Source organism: Lactuca sativa, chromosome 2, assembly GCF_002870075.4.
Source record: "Lactuca sativa cultivar Salinas chromosome 2, Lsat_Salinas_v11, whole genome shotgun sequence".
Taxonomy (NCBI): domain Eukaryota; kingdom Viridiplantae; phylum Streptophyta; class Magnoliopsida; order Asterales; family Asteraceae; genus Lactuca; species Lactuca sativa.
Window position 1 is genome coordinate 181,283,215 of NC_056624.2, and position 16,675 is coordinate 181,299,889.

General features: G+C 36.0%; 2 protein-coding genes across 2 annotated transcripts; one reads left to right on the forward strand and one right to left on the reverse strand.

The window, feature by feature from the left end:
* The first annotated feature begins 1,161 nt into the window (after window positions 1-1,161).
* LOC111876651 (uncharacterized) lies at window positions 1,162-3,898 on the forward strand. The gene is made up of 9 exons (XM_023873204.2): window positions 1,162-1,361; window positions 1,549-1,678; window positions 2,256-2,394; window positions 2,470-2,682; window positions 2,758-2,896; window positions 2,997-3,147; window positions 3,230-3,437; window positions 3,507-3,576; window positions 3,659-3,898. Exons 1-9 carry the CDS (start codon window positions 1,269-1,271, stop codon window positions 3,746-3,748), a joined length of 1,233 nt encoding a protein of 410 aa, XP_023728972.1. The 5' UTR covers window positions 1,162-1,268; the 3' UTR covers window positions 3,749-3,898.
* Window positions 3,899-6,419: 2,521 nt separating this feature from the next.
* Window positions 6,420-9,175, reverse strand: LOC111876650 (protein COBRA). The gene is made up of 6 exons (XM_023873203.3): window positions 8,853-9,175; window positions 8,220-8,299; window positions 7,675-8,131; window positions 7,360-7,519; window positions 6,991-7,268; window positions 6,420-6,909 (listed from the first exon to the last, which is right to left on the reverse strand). Exons 1-6 carry the CDS (start codon window positions 8,941-8,943, stop codon window positions 6,626-6,628), a joined length of 1,350 nt encoding a protein of 449 aa, XP_023728971.1. The 5' UTR covers window positions 8,944-9,175; the 3' UTR covers window positions 6,420-6,625.
* Between the last annotated feature and the right edge of the window lie 7,500 nt (window positions 9,176-16,675).

Sequence of the window (16,675 nt, forward strand, 5' to 3'; positions counted from 1 at the left end):
CTCCATATGAGAGCTTATGAGACAGGATATTAATGCCTTTCATTAGGTTGCCAAAACAAGTATGACTGGGAGGTTAAAAACAACCTCAATCACGGTAGATTTCATAAAAACAATCGTATCATATGTAATGGTATATATATATATATATATATATATATAATTGATTGCCATAACCAATACGAACTAAACAACATGTATATAGATTTGTTAAAGAAAGTATTTCATTGAAGCATTTCATTCATATGATTATGTTTGTAAAATTACAAATCTACTCATTAAAACGAAGCTTGTGTAAATGACCTTAATTTTTTTTTGGAAACAACAAATATATTAATATATCAAAAACCCAACCAAAAGCAAGAAGCAAACGGAAGGGAAGGAATAGAAACAAACAGAGAATCACAGAAAAAATAAAAAAGCATAGTTACAAGAAACAAAGAAGAGAGATTTTTTTTGAGATATTGGAAATCACATGACAAAGAAAATCGGAAATAAACCAACACATACCTTTTAATTAATATCCCTTCATATCGAACACTTCATTGATGATGAATATTAAAATGAGCTCACTTATTCCATTGGAAGCGATAAAATAATATGGTAGCTTCTACCGAAGCAGGTTCACCAATCCTAATATTACCTAACTGTTTAACTAGATAAAATTGTTGGATTGTGGAAGTGCTGAGATGATTATGATGCGATTGATGAGTTATAACCCATCAATAAAAGGGTAATGTGACAACTATCATTCTTTGGAGCCAAGTAATGAAAAAAATAAGGTGAGCATCATTCAAAAACACGCGTTTTAAAGAAATGACATTTCTTATGTAATGACTCGATCCTTCCAACAAACATGAAGTCAATCAAACAACATTTGTTTGTAAGAATTAAATGATGTTTTCCATTATTTGTTTCATTCCGCAGTTACCATATGGCACCATGGTTTGATCATACAAAGAAAATTTATGTCTTTAGAAGTTACTACTATAATTTTACTTTTAAGAATTCAAAGATTTTTCTATATTGATTTGTTTCTAGTTTTGAAAAGTTTATTTATCACTCAATGTGCAAGTCGTCCAAGTATAGGGGGGGTATAGTGTAGTTATTAAATCCTGAAGGGCCTAAGGCAGATGTAACTGCTTGAACTCCGGGTTAGGGTTTTTATCTTTCGCGCAACTCGTAGCTTGGTAGCTTTCTGCTGCGCTGAGTGTAGAGATACGAGTTGCAAGAATTGCAGAGAGCAGTTTCTACTATCAACGCCACCAAATATGACGACCGTCGTACCTACATCCGAGGAGGATCCCGCCCTCTCCGTTGTGCGTTTCACCGCCGAGATGGCCTGGGCTGAAGCCGGTCCTGAGGTATTAGAAAACCCAATCTATTGCAACCCACAAAATGCATATTTCACCAAAATAACTGAAGCAGTTTTCTGTCGATTTGGTTTTCGTTAACGCGGAATAGCATAGAAAAATGTAGTATATTTAAGCATGTAGGAGTTTTATGGTTACTTGTTCAATTTGTGTTGAAATTCTTTGAATTGCGGCTCAGGTAGCTGAACCACAAGTGACTAGTTTGTGCGTGGAGGCCCAGGAATGCATGATTGCTGGCAGATGGTTGGATTTGGCTTCACTAATGATTACTTCGGCTGATTTAGTATTTTCTAAAGCTTCAGAAAAAGGTTAAGTTCAATCTAATGCTTGATTTTTCTGATTACATACATTCCATGTTACCATGATTAGTATACAGACTATTGAATTGCTATCGTTGCTTAGTATTGTAAGTTTACAATTTTACATGCTGTTTACATTCTAATTTTGATGGAAGCTTGAAATCAGAATACCACATTCCAACAATTTTTATAAACATGTTTTATGTTACTGAAAGTGGTATCTACTATCTACTCCCATAATGCACTTATGCACTCAGCTGTACTGGTTATAAAGATGAGATGTTGAATTGTTGATTCTCCATCGTCATTATTTGTCTCTTTATTATGCTTGTTGGTTTCTCATGATTAATTCTGTGAGGTTTATTCTCTTTTCATTGTTACACTCTTTTTTTACTATCATTGTACATATCTTTCTCTATGAAAAACATGTAGGGGTTAGTATTCTGAAATGCATTTCATTTTGAGATGCCATGCCACTAGTACCATTTGTTTACCAGTTCTTTAGATACTTAACTCTGGATACACTCAAAAACATGTTTTCTGAAAATCATTTTCTTAATCTGCCATTTGTTTGTTGTTATCTCAGATCTTGAGTGCATCTTCACTGTCATCTGCAATCTTGTTAAGAAGCCCGAAAGCCTTGATGAGTCGCTAGAGATTTCAAAGCTCATATCCACAAAAATTGCCCAACAACCAAATGAAAAGCCTTCACTCCGATTAAAGATGTAAGCTCAGATTATTTTTTTTACACCCTTTGCACAAAGCATCATCTCATGCTAATCTTTCCAACATTTCTTCAGCTTGTTCAATCTGTACAACATGTTAGAGAACCCTTATGGAAGGTTCCTTGTTTACATGAAGGCTCTTGAAGTAGCAGCCAATGGGAAGGTCATGGATCACATCATACCTTCATTTAAAAATACAGACACCCTATTGAAGGAATGGAATCTTGGACTCCATGATCAAAGACAACTCTTTCTTGCCATCTCTAATATCTTGAAGGAACATAAGAGGTATCAATCACAAATCGATATAAATTCCTCAATCCACCTTCACTAAATTATTTCTTCAATAAAATGGAATTTCAGCTCAACCAAAGAAAACCTCAAATTTCTAACCAAGTATCTGGCAACATTCTCTGGTGATGATGCACATGATATAAACGAGGCGAAAGAAGAAGCTGCTTACACCATTATTGAATTTGTGAAAGCACCCGACATGTTTCAGGTACTTAGGTTTACTATTGGAAAATCAAACTATACTTTGTGATGAAAATGAAATTGATCATCTTTTTTTTTTTTTTTTTTTTTGTTTAATTATCATGCAGTGTGATCTGCTTGAGATGCCAGCTGTAGCACAACTGGAGAAAGACTCAAAGTATGCATTAGTCTTTGAGCTTCTCAAGATATTTCTGGTCAAAAGATTGGACGCATACTTGGATTTTTATACAACAAATTCGGAATTACTGAAAAGCTACGGTGATTATCAGTATCCGATTTAAAATTTTGGACGAAATTACCCTTGTTCTTGTTTCATATTTATATTTTTGGCATGATTTAGGCCTTGTCCATGAAGACTGTATCTCAAAGATGAGGTTAATGACAATTGTGGATCTTGCTTCTAATGAATCTGGTCAAATTCCTTATTCTTTAATCAAGAACTCTCTTCAGATAGAGGAAGATGAGGTGGAATCATGGGTTGTGAAGGCAATCGCTGCAAAATTGATTGATTGTAAAATCGACCAAATGAATCAAGTGATTAGAGTGAGGTGTGTAGAAAATAAAATATATGGTTTATAAATTATAATTACTAATTTTTTGAGTCATGGTATGTGTAGCCGATACAGTGAGCGTGTGTTTGGGGTGTCTCAATGGGAAGCTCTAAGAACAAAGCTGACAACATGGAGGGTAAAAAATTGCTCTTATATAATTCAAACTTGTCTACTGATTTATGTGATCAGTATGTAAATTATTATATTTTGTTTTTCAGGGTAATGTTGCAAATGTAATAACAACTATTCAAGCCAACAAGGTTGCTGAGGAAGGAACTCAAACAATGCAAGGATTGATGATACGTTAGACATTTTTGTTCATTTTACCCGAATCATAATTATGGAAATTTTGACCCTTCTCCTCATTTTGAGCTCTAGGTTTCTTGTTGTTTTGTGTTTGAATATGTACTATTACTTTGTGAAATTCATTAGAAAACAACAATCTTTTCTTGCTTTTAGTATTGGCTTTAGAAATAGTAAAAAACATCTTGAGAGAAGAATTATGAAGAACAAAACCGAAGTTAATCAGAATAAAAAAAATATTATATGGATCACAGGTGGTACAGATGAACTTCGAACTACTCAGGTTGAATTAATGTGATTAAAAAAACAAACTTTGTGTTTGGTAGTGCGACCAATGTAGCAATGAATTAGCAGATCGTTGTTGGGGTCTTTAATTGGTGTGTATTTTAGAGTTATCACTTATTACTAGTGCCTAGGGTGCCTCACGGCTTATGATGTATAATCTTGGTATACATATGATGTTCGACTGGGGACGATCGTGTACCTTTTGTGGAATAGGATAATCTAGGTTGTGAGATTTTTGTAAGAGTTGAGGATTTTTAACTTCTTATGTAGGGGTTAATATGACCTAATGAACAATTTCAGGAAATATACGGGACATAGGGCCCTATGGGGGTAAATGGCCGAGTGGTCCCAATCCCAACCAAGCTCGGGGTCACTTATGTGTTAGTTCAACTTCAGCCCATTTTGAGCCGTATGTATGAACTTTGAGTTGAACTCCTGAATGATTTAAGAGCATAAATGGTCAATCCAAAACAAGACTTGGGAAGCATAGTGAATAAATCAAAGACATTCCGAAACAATATAAAAAATGAACACAATCCAACATATATCCTCCCACCCCCATCCCAACATATATTTTTATTAGATATGGACATTATAATCTAGCTCTCATACCAAAATTTTCTCAAAATACAATAGCTTTTCAAATTAATAATATATTTTCAAAATAAAAATAAAAAAATAAAAGTTATTTCTAGTATTAAAAATGATAAATACGAGGATACCTGATCGTGATTTTCGAATTATATTCGTTTTATTGCCGAATTCTTGGATGATATTATTTGGATAATATTTTTAGGGTAGTTGAACTGCTATTAAGAAGTTAGAAACTTCAATAGACAAATTTGAGAGTAAACTCATTTCATAAATTTTCGCTCTTCTTTATTTCGTAGGATCAATGATCCTTATATAGACATTATTTTACGGACACGACATATGACTAACTATTGTTAGTCAATTACACATACTATTCTACATTATTGTATTATTACAAACAACACACACACACACACACACACACATATATATATATATATATATATATATATATATATATATTGGATGCTATTATGCATTATTGACCTATGTGTCATACACACAATATATATACTATTACATATTTTATAAAAATTGATATATATATATATATATATATATATATATATATATATATATATATATATATATATATATTACAAACATGTAATAATTGTACTGTGCTTGAACAATAGTGTCGTGTATTTGATCAATTGATATATCATAATTATTCCCCCCCCCCCCCCAAAAAAAAAAAAAAAAAAAAAGTGTTTACGTTACGTAGAAACCTATAAGGACATGAATCACGTATGTGCATATAAGAATTCGTCAAACAATTTGCTTTGATTGATTGTTTTATATTGAACAATCTATTTCTATTCTTTTCATACAATCGAATTAATTGTGAAGAATCAGTTCGGTTTGCAGTAAAATTTGGTAACTTACCCACTTATAATGTTAATAATAAAAAGTTCGTTTTATTATTTACATTATGAATTATCTAATAATTAATTTCAAGATTAATTATTGAAATACTAATAATAATGATTTTCAACAGCAACATACTTCTTATTTCTAAACCATGAACCATTTCCAAACATAGCAATCAAGACAACCGTAACCATGAACCATATCCAAACATACCACCACATCTAGAACCCTGGTTGTAGTCACCATGGCCTAAGAACAAACCAATATGATGTAGGTATGTATGTATGTGTGTATGTTTGTGGATATGTTTGTGTGTGTGTGTGTTTGTCACTCAACTCACTAGGGTTAATCGACGGGAGTCCCAATCAAGTCAGAAGGGGAGTTCTATACATTATTAGGTGATTAGGTTTATTTTGCCTCAGGAAATCAATGTGTAGTTGTAGAAACTAATTAATCATGAAACTTTGTTACCAATTAGGTTTACTTTTTTCCTAGTAAATTGAGTTGGCCTTTTTTTTTTTTAAAACTAGAACTAAATGTAAAAGAAGAAATATATTCTAATTTTCATCAGTAGGTTCGGACTGAATTGTCTTGATAATCAATTGAGTATGACTTCTAATATGTAAATGTCCTCAAAGATCTTCGATATCCAAAGTCAAGAAACATGCTACTAAGCAGAAGTTGGACAATCCAAAACAAGACTTGGAAAGGCTAGTGAGTAAAATACTGGAGTTGGACTATCAAAAACAATATAACAAAGGAATACAATCCAAACATATATGTTGTCCAAAGTTGCTACTGAAGCCAAACAATGGAACAAGTGACAACAAATACAAGAACATGTCCAGATAAACTGACTTTCGCTTCATTATCCATACATTTACAACATAATTTATAACCTTCAAATGTCGAATAACAAGCACAACATAACCAAAATTGAATATCTGTTTTAAATTATCACTTGTGGGTTTTAATTATACAGCTGTAAGCAACACTATAACTTCAACTATTCTACAACACAATAAAAATGTAACACAACATTGACAAACAGGTGAATTCACCCACATTACACACTTAAACCTTCTTGTTTAAGATGAACCACATGCAGATAATCTTCAAGGGCTACTTAAACCTCAAACAAGGGAAAAGAAAAAGACCAAAGACCCCATCAATAGACTGAATAACGAGAAGCTTAGACGTGAGCTGGCATTTGGGAGATAAGGGTATGCATCGGGAGGTGGCATCACACAGTTATCACCATTGAAATAGATTCTTCTTGGAAAAGCCCAACCCTTTTCAAATGTAAATGTTGATTTATCTTTACGAAAGAGTAACTCTGATTGAACATTCCCCAATGGTCCAGCTTGATTCAGAAAATCATTGTAGAACTTAACACCCCACAACATAGCAGTATCATCTGTATACATTCAAAAACAATAAGTCCGGAATCATTGATACAACTTTCTTATAATCAAAATGTATGTATAAGTGAACTTACTTATAGAAGAATAAGGAGTCAATGGTTTGTAGTTAAAGCTGAAAATTTGAGTAAGGTTATCAAAATTGGGGTGTTGAACAACCAAATTCCATTGAGAGTAATTCATCCTGTAGTTGAAATTTGTAATGGTGACCTTCACACGCCAGTATTCCTTGTAATTAAGCTTCACATGCCAATGAACTCGAATAGGGCACATATGTTTAGTGCATTGAACCAGAGGTGTTAAGCTGTTCTTACCAGGCCCATTAACAACTGAAGCTAGATATGGTGAGTTTGGGCTGCAAAAACAATTCAAAATATTAGGGTTAGATTAGCAAGATCTTAAGCTTTTCATTCCACATACAAAATGACAGAAGTAACCTTACTTACTTTACACAGCTTCCAGGGTGAGTAATATTGTTTTGGCATCCACATGTGCAGGTTGGGCAGGGTACGATTGTGTCATTGTAGAAAGAAGAGAGAGATACACAGCAAGTGGGAGTTTTTTGAGCAAGAAACTGTGAATATGTACATGTAACGTTCCATGTCACTGCCAAACCAGCACAAAAACAGGGGTAAGTTGGTCATTTTATAGCTGCCTAATACAGTAAGCCAATACTTGCTTAACAGTCAAAAAGAAACATCCAAATATTTAAGTGCTTAACCCATTAAGCCTATCAAATAAAAAAGAAACAGTATACTTACTCATGGCTTGAGTTACTCTTCTTCCATCTGGAGTAATAAACTTTGTTGGTTTACCAACAACAGCGGGCCCACACGTATAGCCTGGACCGGGTGCAAGCAAGGTAAAGTTCTTGGGCGGTTTGACAGTTTTGTTAGTGGTTCCGGCTGCACCCACGCTGACCTGGAATGAGCTGGCATAATTGTTGGGATCTTGGGCCCACGAGTTGATGACACCTCCTTTGCAGCAGTTTGCAATTTGTTGATTGTAAGGGGTTCCTGGTAATAAATCAACAACAGTTGGAGTTTTCTTGCAGCAATGTGGTGGTGCACTTTTGTATCTTGAACAATCTCCTTGTTCAGTGGTTTGACTCCCCATCATGCTCCATATCACCTCCTTTTTAGCCCATGTCCAACCTAATGTCCACCCTGGAGGTGAAATGTGCCGATATTGCTGGAAGTTATACATTGTCACAACAGCCTGCATCAATTGTAAGGGTGTTATTGGTAATTAATTAATTATCGATTATGAGATTTAAAGAGAGAAGGAAGTTGTTTTTGATACTTACAACATAGCCATCAGGTGTCCAACTTATGATATCCCACTTGATTGTGATGTTTCCATTTGGGTCGAGTGCATCATAGGCTTCTGAAATTTAACAAGGAAAAAGAAGGGTCATGAAAAGTTATGTAATTGAGTCAGTTTTTGATCTTGAAAAGCACAGCAAACTTGGAGAAATTCGTTATTATTATCCAGTGATTAGAAGATGATCAAACATTCAATTAAGATTTATAGATCTTCGTGTACAAAAGTATTTGCATCGACTGGATCCATTAATGGAAATGAGATCTCTAACCATTTTCATCTCCGATGTACCGATTTCTTACACTAAATTGATCGATCATTGAAATCTCATTCAGTTAAGGTATTGAGCTATAAATCTCGATCAATAAAGATCGAATCTTTTTAATTTGGCAAAAGGAGAAACTAATCTGATAAAGGACACATTAATCAGCTACCCCAATATACTATACTAGCAAGTCTGTGAAATCTCCTACACTCATCAGTCAATCGAGCAAGTAACGTACTAGTCTTTGATTAATAATGGGCAAATCTATTGAATTAAGCATAACCCGGAAACCGAATTGATTAAAATGGCAACTGGAAACTTCAAGAACTCGAATGTAAAGCAGATGCATACCTGTGCAAGTGAAACTGAATGAAGAAAGCAATATGGCGAGAAGAATGGTGGAAATTGATACTCTGGTGAGAGATCTGAAGCAGTAATCCATTACTGCTTTCCAAGATTTACTAGATCCGTTTGCGTTTCCAGCCCGTTTTCTTGAGCGAGCGTGTTTGTGTAAGAGAGAAAAAGAGAGTAGAGCGGGCTTTCTCTCACAAATCAGTGACGATTCGTTATTAAAATAGAAAGTCTATGTCCAGTTAACCACCTCTTATTAAATTATGTTCATTTGGTGAAAACCATCTATCTTGAGCATGACATATTCGATGTGCTTTTTCTTGGAACAAGCACACATAATTTCTATAGCAAATTGTTGGAATTCTTGAAAACATTGTACATACATAAATGTATAATTGTAGTTTTTTATGTTTGCTTTTAATATAATTTGAAAAAAAAGTAATATATATATATATATATATATATATATATATATATATATATATATATATATATATATATATATATATATATATATATATATATATTTCTGTAAACAATTGTTTGTAAATATATAAAAATCACACAATAATATACTAACCATCTACTACGACATCTTTATTTTTGAAATTAAATGGAAGACTGATAATCATATTTTAAACATTTATTAGTAGTAGTAGTAATAAATAGTATTGAGTTTTGATATTTATTTTGTGATTCTTCTCTTTTTATTAAAATTGAAAGAAAGAAAATATTAGAAAAGTTGTAAAGAGCAAATGAGCATGGAGCCATGGACAACTACAGCCACAGGTTGCGTCGGCAACAGGAGAACTATTTAAGTTACATATAATTTGACAATCCAACGAATACTAGCTTCTTAATTGGGTTTAGTTTTATTTTCTCCAATAAGTAATTAAGACTTATTTTCAAAATTTGTTTAATTATAAAAGTGATACATGTTAATGTTAGCCTATGTTTTACAGATTTTTTTTAATCGTTTCGAATAAATTATTAAATTATATTTAACGGTAAACCATGATTTGGTAGGATGAAATGGAGTGTCGGTGGATTTATGGAGGGGTTTATTAATTAATAAATGTCTAAAAGACAGGACATATCCAGCTCACAATAGACCACGTGGAAATTTTTGTCCTCTTTTGTCATTTCTTGCACGGATAATTTCTTTGTCTAAGTTTTGAAACTTTATGATATATATTAGGCAACGTATGAATGTGTTCATAAAGTCATTATCATTAAATTATTATTATTATAATTATAAAAATAGTTAATACAAAATATTGTTGTAATCATAAAATAAATTTATTAGAAGGTCAAAAACAAAGACTATTATATTGATCGAATGTAATTAGCAAAATAAAATAAAAAATAATATGGTGATAGATATTTATGTTGAACAATATCATCTTAATATATTCACCGGTGATCATACATAACTTTTAATTTTATATTATTATTATAGTTAATCAAACTAAAACCTATTTATATGTTTATCTTTTTAATTTCGAGAATGATATTTATCAAATACAAACTATTGTTTCTAGTATAGGGTATAGGCATGGAAATGGGACAGGTTAGGAGCAGGGTTGACCATCCCTGTCCCCATCCCCAAGTTTCTAATCCCGTCTCCATCCCCGATGAATGAAGGGAATTAAATCCCTCCTCTTTGTATTTTGGCATATTTCCCAGTCTATCCCCAACCTATCTCCAATCTATCAAAATAATAAACTCAACTTACACAAAAAAAACCAAGTTTAATAAGCGATCAAAACTAAATGCAATAATCATATTCTTTTTACATCAATCATAAAGTTTACCAACCATCAAAACGAAAAGTGACGATTTGGTATACAGATCGTCGAACGAAGTGATGATTAACGAACTCTTGGAATTCGGACAATAATTTGATATACAAACTCTATTTGTGATGGTTTAATATAGATCAATTCATTTTAGTGGACTTAATTCAAATTTAATATATATATATATATATATATATATATATATATATATATATATATATATATATATATATATATATATATATATATATATATATAATCATTAAAATAGGGGGCGGGACGGGTTAGGGATTGTTATACCTGGTTCCGACCCCATCCCCAGTTTTAGCAAAATGAGGATCCCCAGCCCCGTACCCGGTACCCGTTTTGGCGGGGAATACACATCCCCGAATGGGGCCGGTCAACCGAGTTCCTCACCAGGTTGGGTGAAATTTTCATCCCTGATAAGGTAGGATAAGACTTATTTTTATATACTTTTTAGTTAATTCATTTTTCAATTTATTGTAATTTCTAACTGGTATTGCTAATTAACTTTACTTAAACGTGTTTCATTTTAAATGCCAAATAATGAGTAACATTTTAAATAACAAATAATTACATTTTCATATAAAAATCCATGTATAGTTGACTTGGATCCTATTTGTACATACACTTTGGGATTTGGGTTTGACTTGGATCCCATTATTGGAACGCCCTTATATGTGTAAATGAGGTTAACTGCCCATTATGTTGCTAGTATGATGGTTCACTATGTATAGATTTGTATAATAGACAAAAGCTTAGGGTTATGTTTTATGTTAAATATGTAGGAAATAATATTACGAAAATGTATGAAAGTTAATAAGAAAGCAAAAAAAATTGAGACATGTGTTTAACACATTGTCTTTAAAACAAATTTGCCTGCTACCGAGTGTTTATTTATCAGGATACAACAGTTTGAAGTGGTCTTCTAGACCACCCGAACCCTCAATGGGCCTGAATTTTACCTTTACTTCAGCAAGAAAACTAAGAACATGAAATGGAGAAGAAGAGAGTTTTTGTATTCTTATTGGTGTGTTCAAATGGTTGTATAGTCCTAGTATTTATACTATACATTCTATAACCTCCCAATTAAACATCTCTATTAATCACAAAATTAACGTGTGTTAATATGTAATTAAATTGTAATATTAATTACAATTTCAGTTACATAAGAAAGAAATGTTTGCAAGAAAGGTCCCTAGACTTTTTTTTTCCTCCCAACCATTAAACTCTTTTATTTACTTCTTCCAACACCCTTACTTTAAGGATTAATTTTTCATTCATATAAATCCATTTTGGACATGTTAAAAAAATGGGAAATACCTATTTTATAAATTGGTTAACACCAATTTCCATAGCCCTAACTTGTGTGAGTTTGGTCTATTTGTGTGTCTTAAGCTTTGAAGAAGGATTTTTGGTGAGAAAAGCTTGGGGAACCAGTAACTAGAAGCAAGGAACACATGGGAATCAAAGATCTACCTCAGTTGGCATCCTTTGGAAGGTATTAAGTTGTTATCTTGGCCTCATTTCATTTTAGATCTCTTTTGGGTGGATTTTAGGAAGCTTTTCTTGTGTTTGAGCTAAGATCTGAAGTTGGAACTTCAGATATGAACTCTCTTGGGTCTCTAAGTCCATAAAGTTGTCAGCTTTGGCAAGTATGAACCTCCCCTCAAGTGTAAGACTTCTTTGCAAGCTTAGTTTTGTCATTTTAAGACTTTAGACCTTTGCGTGCACGTAAGGTTTACAACTTTACGTGATAAACATGCCTTGGGAAGCTGGATCTACAATATGGAACCTTAGCATGGCTTAAAAAGCATATGTATGGATGAAGGACCGAAGGGACTCGACGAGTAGCATGGTCAACTCGGCGAGTCGCATGGTCAACTCAGCAAGTCCTATGAAGATTGTTGTGTGCTTGGCGAGTCAGATGAGTGACTCGGTGAGTCGGCTAGGGTTTTCCCAACCTTTGGTCATGTATGAACTTGGCGAGTTGCAAGGGAAACTCGACGAGTCGGCCAAGGAGTTTATGGCCGCAAACCTTAGGAACTCGACGAGTCACTCTAGTGACTCGGCGAGTTATGCAAGGATCTCGGCGAGTAGCTGAGGGTACTCGATGAGTTGAGGTTAACATGGACTGTTGACCTTGACCAATGACTTTGACTTTGACCAAGGGTTGACCAGTTGACTTCTGGGGACATTTTGGGAAATTGGAAATTTAGATTTTGGGACATTTTGGGAAACTATAATAACTGAATGGTTTTAAATGATTTAATAAGTTTTAAATTGGATCGAATTTTATGGATGTTACACTTAACTTCACTTTTATACACAAAAAACTTGTCTATCGTTTCATCTTTACTTTTAAGTAAATTAACATAACAAAGTTTAGTGCAATCATCAATAAAGTGGTTAAGTATGTATTTCCACCTTATAATGGATTCAACTTCATGTAAAACACACACACACATATGAGATTGACATCATTACTATAGTTGTTTAGTGTATGCATCATGGTTATACATAATTAAGATCTTATAGCCTGAGAATGTTTGATGTGGCCTTGTGTTCTGTTCTTATCTGATTGAGGGCATAGGGTAGGATTGAATATTTGAAAGTCTATAGGGTCCAACGTTATGTATGGCTAGCATACACTAGTGCTACAGGGTTGGTGAAAGTTTCATGGATGGGTGGGTTGTGTGGGATCGGTAGGCCAGTTATGAGATATTTAGCAGTCCTCTAATAGTAAGGATTGAGCACTCGCTATGTATATGTATATTGTTAGGGTGTTGTGGTGATACTTGAGACAAATATGGGTAGGTGTGGAAGGTAGTATGGGCCCCTACTACTGAAAGCACAGGACCCATATGCGTAGAAAGGAAGTCACAACCCATGGGGTTTAGTTGGAAGTTGGTTCCCTGTTATTGTATGGGATATCCGAGACGTTTTGAGACCGGATCCGGATCAGGATTGAGAGCTGGAAACCAGGATAGGCCAGTATTGTCAGAGGATCGTGTCAGGGAGATCATCCGGGAGGAGGTGATCGAGATCGTTTAGGAACAGATTCTGGAGATGATTGGGTCTTTCAAGACTGCCATGGTTGAGTATTTTGTCGAGCGCCATGCAACCATTGCTGAGACGGCTGCCGCCGCAGCTTCCGCAACTGTAACGACGACAGGGAGAGGAGCTGTTCGAGCTTTTCGGTACCGGGAATTGTTACTAGTACATATTATGAAGAGCAGAGGGCTGCAGTTATTTGGGATTAAGAAGATGATCCGTACTTGTTATACTTCCCCGGGTTGATTGGGAGAGGCTAGCACGTGAGTTTCTATATTTGAGGCTCGGGGGTTTGCTCGAGGCCAGAATGTGAGTCATGGGAACTCCGAAAAGGAGTGATGATTATGTTCAGATGGGGGTTTTACAGCTAGAAGTGGAATGGTTAATTGAGGGATTGGATTGTCGTTTTGTAGGGCATGGATTGTGCCCTCTCAGTTTTTCGAGCTTAAAGGAGTGAGCAGGCTTGTGACCCCAGGATCAAGTTGTATTCCAGCTCGGGGTCAGTTGGTTGTAGGAACAGGCAACATTACTTCAACGCTGGTGAGCGTAGGTGGGTCGATGTGGCATAAGTAATTGTGAGGTCCGGTTTGCCTTGGATCTCTTGTATCAAGCAGGATTGATTATGCGACGTAGTGCACTTTTAGGATTGTAGACTATGTCTTGGGAGTAGTATGTAGCCTGGTTTAGGGCAGAGGTTGTTTCAGCTACTGCAGTTCAGCTGTGGACGTTTGAGCTGGTAAGTGAGTCAGGGTGCGAACCCTGAAGAGAATGATTTCTAGATCCCGAGAACGGGAAGCTTGTTTGGACCACCTTTGGAAAATGGGAATTATGTGGGTGGTCTGCGGATAGGGTCCCACAGAAGGGTTATTCAGCATTATCAAGATTCAGTGGTTTTAGCAACCGTTAGTGATTGACAGACTAAAGCGCCAAGGGAAGTAGCTAGTCGCCGAGCTATTAGTTGGAGCATCTATCTTGTGGTCTTCAAGACTTGAGTGTGAGGTCATCCAAGCATTAGTGACTATCGGTTTCCCTGGGGTTCAGGAAGTGTTCATCTGGTTCTTAAAAGTGTTTGATCAATTGGGATTGGATAGTAATGGAGCACTAGCGGGAAAGAGTTGGTTGTCATCGGGTCGATCGTTGGGAAGTGAGGAGGATTGGGAATCCTCCAGTTTTCATGTATTAAGAAGGCTTAGTTGAATCTAAGTTGGGGAGAGTTACCCCGGGATGCAGAGCGGGAGAGGTTTTGAAATGGGGATAAGTTTCACAACCCGACAGGGAGAATGGAGGCCCTAGTGGCTGCTTGGTTTGAGGGTTGTGTTGATTGGGGGTTCGGAAAAAAGTCCCAACATAAGAAAGACGTCTTCTTGGTGCTTGATAGCAGAAGTTGGGGAACCAGGTTGGAGTTCTAGTCAGGAATTTAGTTCAGTTCGTGTATTTGGTCGAGGGTGTGCTTGACTCTGAGGATTTTTGGATTGATAGTTTAAGGGTTTTGTTAGCTGTTAGGGCTCGACAGTGCATTCAACACGGGTGTGCGGGTTAATCAGTGTATTTGGTAGATACACGGGTCAGGGGGCAGAACACAGATTTTTGAGAGGGTGGACAATCGACATGAGGCCTAGGGTTAGGCCGGAGTTAGAGTCCACGAAATGTATCAGGAGTTCGGAACCCGAAGTGGGTGAGAACAGTTTGCATGGGAAGGATCACCAGAAGGTTTGGTCCAGGGAGATACTCAATAATTTAGAACGGTGCAGACAGACTGAAGGCCCTGAGGGGCGGTCCAGACATGCTGAAGGTTCTGAGAGTGGTTTAGATTGACTAAAGGTCTGGTGAGGCGGTCCAGTCAAACTGAAGACTCTATATGTGTTTGTAGATCTATGTGTGGGTATTGAGTATGTTGTTATGCTATAGCAATCAACAGGTCTGTCCCCAGAGTAGGCTGAAGACTCCGGTGTATTTTTGGTTTGATCGAAAGTTGTTATTAGAGATCAGATGGAGTACAGAGGATCTTGGTGATATCATCAGTTCAGAGTGTCTCATAGGATTAATCTTCTTGGATCGGGTAATACTCCAGTTGGGGATTGTGAGTAGATCCAAATGGGTATTCTTTAGCTTTAGGAAGACTTGGGATTAGAATGTTCTATCATTCAGGTTCTGGGAACCGGGTCAGATCTTTCTCATGATCGTCTATGGCATTTGGATAGGGTTGAGGCGGTCCTGCTTTATGCAGTAGGCCAAGATACCCGGTGCGGGCCGACTGAAAGTTGTAGGCATGGAGGCTCAAGGGGAGCGGTAGGGTTGAGACGGTAGGCCAGCAAACTCTAATAATTTCAACTCGATAAGTGAACTTATTAGACATGTTGGTATTCCAACCTGAAGGTGTGATATGGGTTAGATATGAGTGTCATGCTGGTTGGCCGGTAGTGGTAGGTATGTTGATGATGGTTTGAGTTACTGTGAGGTGTTTTGGGTTGGTTTCATCTGTGAAAGAGGCACAGCGTGTCAGAATTGAGGAGAAGATGGGTTGCTGAAGACCAGGTAGGAGATGAGGCTGACGTGGGTCATGTAACCTTCATTATGTTAGCAGAAGTTGATGGCAGGGCGTGGAAGCAAGTCCAACCAGTCAGTTTTCTTTTCGGGAGACGCGTGGGACTGTTGTTTGTGTGTGTCTTTTGGTCCAGTAATCGGTGAGGTGTCCGATGTTTTGGGTAGTGGGCGGACAAGTTGGGACCAGGGAGGTTTCAACTTCGTCTGAGAAACATCATATGGTAGTAAGAAGAGTTGAAATAGGTTTATGACTTGGGATTCATGTGTGGTAGAAGTTTTTTTTGAATCGTATGTTGTGTGTTGATGAGAGGAGCGTTGAGTAGGCCCTTCGAGCGGCAGAGGAAAGTGGATATCTACAGGACCGAAGTGTTGGGAAACTGAAGTGACGATAGTAGTGTCGATCGG

What these genes read in the sequence shown, in the direction of transcription:
- LOC111876651 (XM_023873204.2), top strand. Translation starts at nt 1,269, where the DNA reads ATGACGACCGTCGTACCTACATCCGAGGAGGATCCCGCCCTCTCCGTT. An exon ending in GGGCTGAAGCCGGTCCTGAG is followed by an intron (nt 1,362 to 1,548) that starts GTATTAGAAAAC and finishes ATTGCGGCTCAG; the next exon opens with GTAGCTGAACCACAAGTGAC. An exon ending in AAGCACCCGACATGTTTCAG is followed by an intron (nt 2,897 to 2,996) that starts GTACTTAGGTTT and finishes ATTATCATGCAG; the next exon opens with TGTGATCTGCTTGAGATGCC.
- LOC111876650 (XM_023873203.3), bottom strand. Translation starts at nt 8,943, where the DNA reads ATGGATTACTGCTTCAGATCTCTCACCAGAGTATCAATTTCCACCATT. An exon ending in CACCCTGGAAGCTGTGTAAA is followed by an intron (nt 7,269 to 7,359) that starts GTAAGTAAGGTT and finishes TTGTTTTTGCAG; the next exon opens with CCCAAACTCACCATATCTAG. An exon ending in GACTCCTTATTCTTCTATAA is followed by an intron (nt 6,910 to 6,990) that starts GTAAGTTCACTT and finishes GAATGTATACAG; the next exon opens with ATGATACTGCTATGTTGTGG.